Here is a 6,980-nt window from a genome sequence, read left to right on the forward strand (position 1 = left end):
TATATCTATTGGATAATTTCATTTAGTATTAAGTAGTTTTAAGGGAAATCTAACGCCAAAAATATGATAATCTTTTGTTGGAAGCAAATTCAAACAAACATTGCTTGGACTGAAAGTGTACATACACAGAAAGAGACCAATCATAATTGGACAGCAGATACAAACAGCTAGTAAACAAATTAAGAAACCGCCTTCAAATTTTGACTGATAATGTATGATTTTTTAGATTTTTCTTTTCTCCTAGTGACATGTACCCGTTAGCAAAACGTTTAGGTAATGAAGTTAACTTGCATGCCATTCATTGTTAAATCCTTTTCCCAGGCTGCACCAAATAATCAAATAAATGAGAAAAGTGTTTATAATCTTTGTCTTGGGAACAAATCCCTCATACGCAGGGCAACTAGAGTGGTTGCGGATTACTCGGCCAAAAACACGTTTACAACTCACGTACACTCAAAACTATATTAGTTATGCGTACAAATCTTGTAAATCTTAAAATGAAAACCTGGACATTTGCCGAGGACTAAATTTGATTCTAGAAATGAAAAACAAGATTTATGAAGATTATTCAAAGCGGAATAAAGAATCAGAGCAGAATAAATAACCAGGAAGTCTTGCTCATTTGATTTAACAATATAGGTGAATTGTTATAAAAACTCTTGTATCTCAGTTTGATTATTACAGATAAAAAAAAAGTAAAATAAAGATGTGTTAATATACATGTTTTTTTTTTCACTTTGAAAGACAATCCTCTATAGAAACTATTAGACACTAAATGGAACATCTTTGTCAATAGAAAATCGAATATTAGTTTGCCATATTATGAGGCACTAATCCTCCTATTAGATCCAACTCTCGTTAATATATGCACCAATATATAATTTATTAGAATAAATACCAAAATACATATTAATTACTTCTCAATTCCAAATAACCAAAAAAAAAAATCCAAAAAAATTAAAGATCACGATACAAGCTTGCCTCACAAATATTGCAACATACATAACAAAACAACTAGAATTTGGTAATGTACGTAACAGTGGCACTTGATGCTTAACTAGATTCCTCAGCTGGAGTTGTATCGGTATTGCCATTACTCGGATCCGGATGTTGTGTTGTGTTCTCAGTGATGACGACTTGGACACTGTCATGCTTGTCTAATTGACTGAAGTTGCCCTTCTGCTTGAAGAGCTGAGTATGGTGGTGTCTACAATAAAGACGATGTTCATGGGCAACATAATTTGATGGGCTTATTACACAACCTCCATGAGTGCACCTGAAACAAGACTTGTGGTAGGATTTGCCATCAACAGCCACCTGAGAAAAAGAACCGTTCCATCAGTCAAATAGAAGCAGTTGGATCCCAACAAGACAACAACATAATATATCTGATCTAGCATATTTAATGGTCTTAGCAGATCTTTTAAGTGTTTACACCAGTTTTTTCACTTTGTTGTTTGTTGTCACTCTTTTATTTGAATTGGCATATGTACAACTGTTCTGTTTTCATTTATAGCTGATTCGTTTTCACTAGTTGTTTTTACTTTATTTTGCTTTTGTGATTTTGTTTAGCTTTTCCTTTACAAAACCATATAAATAAGAAATAAGTAAAGAGTGTGATATTTTTGTATTTGTTCATACATTATTCGTCGTGAATGTTCTATTTGGAGTTTGACAAGTTTTATATTGGTTGTGGAGAACCTAACGCAATTCTCCCCTTCTTTACCGGAGCCTATCACTAATGACGAGATCATAAGCAAAGTTAGCGAAAAACTGAAAATTAAGAAGAAAAAAACACTGAAATTTGCAGTGCAAGTTTTCTGGACCTATTGGACAATTTCTGCTAGTGTGTGCTGTGTTATTTTTGCTGTTATTTCTGGTTCTTCAATTCTTTTATTCACCCCTTTTACAAATACTGTTAAACACTTATGCTAACTTGGTATTAGACTTCAGAAAATAGGAGGAGGCCAATGGCAAATTTGACTCGAATTTTGACTTTCAGCTGAGGTTCCTATGGTTCCATGCCATCGTTTACTCCATAGGCTCTATGTTTCATGGTTTTGTATTTATGATTCTAGTTCTACTTCTATGTTTAATAATATTAAGCTAATAATCTTGCATATTCACGTGTTAATTAAAGGTCTAAAATTTTAGTGAAAATTATAAATTTAGTCGTCTATTTATTTCAAAATTTGATTTTGTTTTTCCTATAACTTAATTCACGAATTTAGTCCCTTAATTTTTTATAATCCCGTTGTTTCATTTCTCAATTTCGAAATTGAAAGATGACGATTAATTACTTACCTTGACCGTCACGTGTCGCATTTTTATTGGACATTGATCAACATGTGTCGCAATTTTATTGGATGTTAATTTTGTGCACGTAATTAATGTCAATCTCCAATAAAATCATGACACGTGACAGTTAAAGTCCAATAAAAACGTGATATGTGACAGTCAAAGATAAATAATTAACAATCAATGTCTAATTTCGGGATTGTAAACTGAAATAATGGGATTGTAAAAAGTTGGAGACTAAATTCGTGAATTAAATTATAAAAAAACCAAAATCAAATTATGAGACAAATAGTAGAACCAAATTTATAATTTTACCAAAATTTTAACAAAGAGTACATGGAGCCTTGGTCTAATCTAAATAGTATCTTTCAAAGTGAATTTGCTTTTAACGTAAGCGCTAAGAATGTATATGCTATTAATTTAATTTAAGTGTATCATGATATTAATCCATTAAAATTTAAGGTAGACAGATTCTTAATTGTTTGCGATAAAAAAATAAAATCTTAATTGTTCGTTTTAAAGACACTTATTCTAGAAAAGCATTTTTTTAATGAGAATATTCAAAGATTACAAAACACACTATCTATCACAATAATTATATACCTTTTCAATTGGGTACACTGTTTTCTTGCAACCAACACACTTTTCCTGTGTTCCAGAGAATAATCTTGAAACCTTGTTGTTGCTTTGGACCTGTAGAATTCCCAAGAGACAATATAAAATGAATTAAATTAAAAAGGCAAGTAGCAAAACTAAACCTCCATTTCCAAACACTAAATATGAATCCTAATTAAGGAGAAAAAGAAATACATTTTTTTGTATTAAGAATGTGTAAAAACACCTGATCAGCAGATCTTTCAACCCTAGCACTTCTTGGAATACCTACAAGCATAAATACAAGTTACTGGTAATTTTATTGTCAGAAACAAAATAAAAAGTATTTATGGTACTTAAGAAACAAACTATATAGCAGTAATTCACCTTCAAAACTTTTGTCCAAGCTGCCGGTCATCTTAAACAGTTGATCAAAATGGGGCTTACAGTATAGGACACCCTCAAAGGAACAATAATTACTCAGCTGCATTGATGCACGAGGAAAAGAGGATTAAGAATTTCTGCACAACATATTGTACTATTTAAAAATTCTGCGAGTAGAAACTATCTCCTCTGTCACAAATTATTTGTCTTTTAATATAATATGTACATTTAAAAAACTATTGATTACTTTGATATAATATATTTTATTAAAATTCCCTTAATATAAAACATTATATTATAGTTGTGAATTAATTAATATTTAGGAGCAAAATAATCAATGAGAAAAATACTGTTGAAAAAATAATTACTAATATTTTTTATTTTCTAAAATAATAAACATTTTAAGAAAAATCAAAATTCCCAAACAAATAACGAAGTAGAAAGTTGTCACATGATCGATCCCAAACTTTCATCTATAGAGCAAGTCAGTGGTTCATGTGATTGGCTTACAGTTACAAATTCAAAGTTGAGAAGGAGAAAAACTACTAAAATTTAATGAGTCAACTGGACACCCATCTAAATTAATAAAAGTAATGTGCATCCCAAGCTATTAGATAAATGGTATGCTTCCAGATCCAGATCCAAATATGAATTCTTAAATTACTATAAGTATAATAAAAATATATATGAATAACGCATCTGAGAGTAGTTTTCTTGAAGTTATATGCATACCATATTACCATTTACTGCCCATACTGCTATTTATGAAAGTTAGGCAAAGTTGACAAAAAAAAAAAAGGGAAAATGCATCCGGAATGGTAGTCAAAGAAAAAATAAATAGTTTTGAAAACAACCTCACAGAGTAATCGTATTTCCACCTCTCAACGACGTCATTTTGTTAAAATTTCTTCAAAATATTTTGAGAAAATTAAGTTTTTCCTTCATGGTCATGCCTAAAGAGGGAAATGCATGATCATATGCGACAAGAGATTGTGCTCTTAAAAAAATTGGAAATGACATCTGGAGAAGAGTGTTAAGCACTCTTTGAAAGGAACTACAGATAAGAGCTAAGTAATTGATCTGAACTTATGTCAACAAGAATATCCTTTATCCTACATTTATGCTATGGATTCGTCTTAGCCTCTTCCCTAGTCAGGGCCACATTCTCCATTTATTGACACTGGATCTTCCTTCCTTTCTAACATCCAATAGATATCATATCATCATTTCTGGTCTATCTTAGTCCTTAATTCTATGACTACATTGCTCCTTTTTCCTATCTGACTCAAGTCACTTTGTATGATTATTACTAGAAACAGAACAAATATTCTAGCAGGCATTATTTAACAAAGTGTCCTCATAAGGGTCACCATGCTCAGAAGCATAAACTAAAATCTTCATCAATCCAAAAGAAGAAAAGAAAAGAACCAAGTGACTAATCTAAAGAGTGATGAAAGCTCATATGAAGCATTGATCCAAGCAAAGAAAACTCAATTTAAAAGCATGATCCTACTCCTTTGTTTTTGTTTGGTCTCACCTTGAGGGTACCCTTACAGTGGTGACATCTGAAGCAAGATTTGTGGTACACCTTGTTGTCAGCAGTGAGTTGTTCCACCCAATACACTTTCTTTTCACATGCTGTGCACTTCTGGGTAGTGCCTGCAAATGATGCCATCTCAAATGAAGATTGAAAATCCCACTTGGAGAATTGAATAGAGGTTGAAGACTTTCTTTCTTCCTTGTATTTTTTTTCTCTCCAAAATTCTGTGATGGGGAAATTTGCAAATTGGGTCACGATCACGTTCAATTGTTCATTGGTCTATATTTAAGACTTGAACAAAAGACAAATAATAACAATGTTAGCTGTATGTATTCATAATGGCCGGTTTGATTATTTGATTTGGGGCTAGCTGATGACGGCTTTGGGCCACCCATGGCACTGCCAGAGCCTATGCTGAAATGACCATTCTACCATCAACCAAGACAGATATATATGTCTGTACCGTGTACATTTTTTTTCTTTGCACCAAGGATATATTTCACAGTTGAAGACTAATTCTTTTTAAAATTAATTTTGACTGTTCTAATAAGGTATTTTTCATACATATAATAGAGAATCAAATATTTGTCAACATTCTTAAAAAAATCTTACTATCTACCAACTATATTGAATCTTGTCGGTATATGTACTATGTATATGTCTTTGTCAAGCAATGTTATGTTATTCAGGTGGATTGACATTTTTATCTGGTGGCAGAGAATGTGGCTTTCATTCTAGTTTCTGCATAGATTTAGACTAACTAAATTGGGTGATGAAAATTACCTCTATATATATATATATATATATACATAACTGTAAATTAAACACTGAAAACATGAGTGAATTATTTCAAATGACATTTGTCTTCCTGTTGTGTATACATAAAAGTAAAATAATAAAATAGTGACTTAAGAAGGGTATTTATCAAAATTTCTGTTTACCAATGATCACGTTTAAAAAACCAATTTGTAAAAAACTTGATTGGCCGAAAGATCTGACTTTTTTTTATTAAGTCAAAAAAGTTGGGTGCATGAACAACTCAAGAATTCAAAGTAAATGACCCTGGCACATCATTTTATTTGAGAGTAATGTAATCAAATACTGGGGGCACCCTCTCTCCCTTTTGTCACGTTTGGCGTTTATACAAAATTCTTTTTGAGCATTTATTTTTATTTTCTTAAAAAAAAAATTATTACCCACTGTTGCTGCACGAATAGGTGCCTAAATCTTTTAAAAAGTCACTAAATAAACACTTTTAAACTGTTGAAAAAAAAATACTTTTTAAATACCGTAGAATTGTTTTTCTAGCATATAAAGGTCAAATGTAAGAAACATAGGTGCCTAAAATACAAATATTCTTACTTAGGTGTATTTGAATAAATTTGAAAAACTGTTTTTATGACTAAAAGGAGCATTAATTAATGTGATTGTCAAATCTTTCAATGTATGAATTAATTTGTTTTGAAGTTAAAAAAATAAAATAAAAATATAGTTTTAAAGAGGTTCTTTTTAGCAAAGAAAATAATTGTATTTTAACTTTATTTGAGACTCTCGTACCATCATCATCTTGATAGACTTTATTTTGAAATCACACATGAACTTATTTGAGATTCTCGTACTATCATTACCATTTATTTATCTAGATAAAGGCTACTAGATAAAATCTATACATCTGCAAATAATCAACACCTTAAACTTCAACGAATATTTCAAAAGTGGAATTGAGATAAACATCCTAAAATTGAAGGTTCCAAATGTTTAAATATATTATATGATATGATACATAAACATGATAGATAATCATATACAATATAAAGAACGCACCGTAAGAATTATTGCAAGCATATATTATTGTACTTGTTCAAACTTCTTGTGATTTTAATGAATAATGATGTTGACAATTCATGCAAACTGTACTAACTACAAAGCCAGATTGGTTGAACTGAGCAGCTAAAAGTATTTTGCATGCTACTACTATAATATAAACAAATGCTACTACTTTAGCAGATAATACATTTATTGATGTACCAAGTCTATTCTATCATTCTATGATACCATGACTTTAATTTGAAACGTGACAACCACACAATAAAATGCACGTGGTGGCATCTGCTACTGTATAGGCGCCATTAGGAACACTTGGACAGATGGGAGAATCATTTTT

General features: G+C 30.9%; 1 protein-coding gene across 1 annotated transcript; it reads right to left on the reverse strand.

Moving 5' to 3' along the window:
* Positions 1–864: 864 nt before the first annotated feature.
* On the reverse strand, positions 865–5,240 carry LOC100792627 (LIM domain-containing protein WLIM1). The gene is made up of 5 exons (XM_003550701.5): positions 4,814–5,240; positions 3,280–3,376; positions 3,140–3,180; positions 2,902–2,991; positions 865–1,317 (listed from the first exon to the last, which is right to left on the reverse strand). Exons 1-5 carry the CDS (start codon positions 4,949–4,951, stop codon positions 1,054–1,056), a joined length of 630 nt encoding a protein of 209 aa, XP_003550749.1. The 5' UTR covers positions 4,952–5,240; the 3' UTR covers positions 865–1,053.
* Between the last annotated feature and the right edge of the window lie 1,740 nt (positions 5,241–6,980).

This window comes from Glycine max, chromosome 17 (genome assembly GCF_000004515.6).
Source record: "Glycine max cultivar Williams 82 chromosome 17, Glycine_max_v4.0, whole genome shotgun sequence".
NCBI classification, from domain to species: Eukaryota; Viridiplantae; Streptophyta; class Magnoliopsida; order Fabales; family Fabaceae; genus Glycine; species Glycine max.

Coding starts and splice junctions, on each gene's coding strand:
- LOC100792627 (XM_003550701.5), bottom strand. CDS start 4,951: ATGGCATCATTTGCAGGCACTACCCAGAAGTGCACAGCATGTGAAAAG. Junction 3,181..3,279: donor CTTGGACAAAAGTTTTGAAG/GTGAATTACTGC, acceptor TTATGCTTGTAG/GTATTCCAAGAAGTGCTAGG. Junction 1,318..2,901: donor CAGTGTACCCAATTGAAAAG/GTATATAATTAT, acceptor TCTTTTTCTCAG/GTGGCTGTTGATGGCAAATC.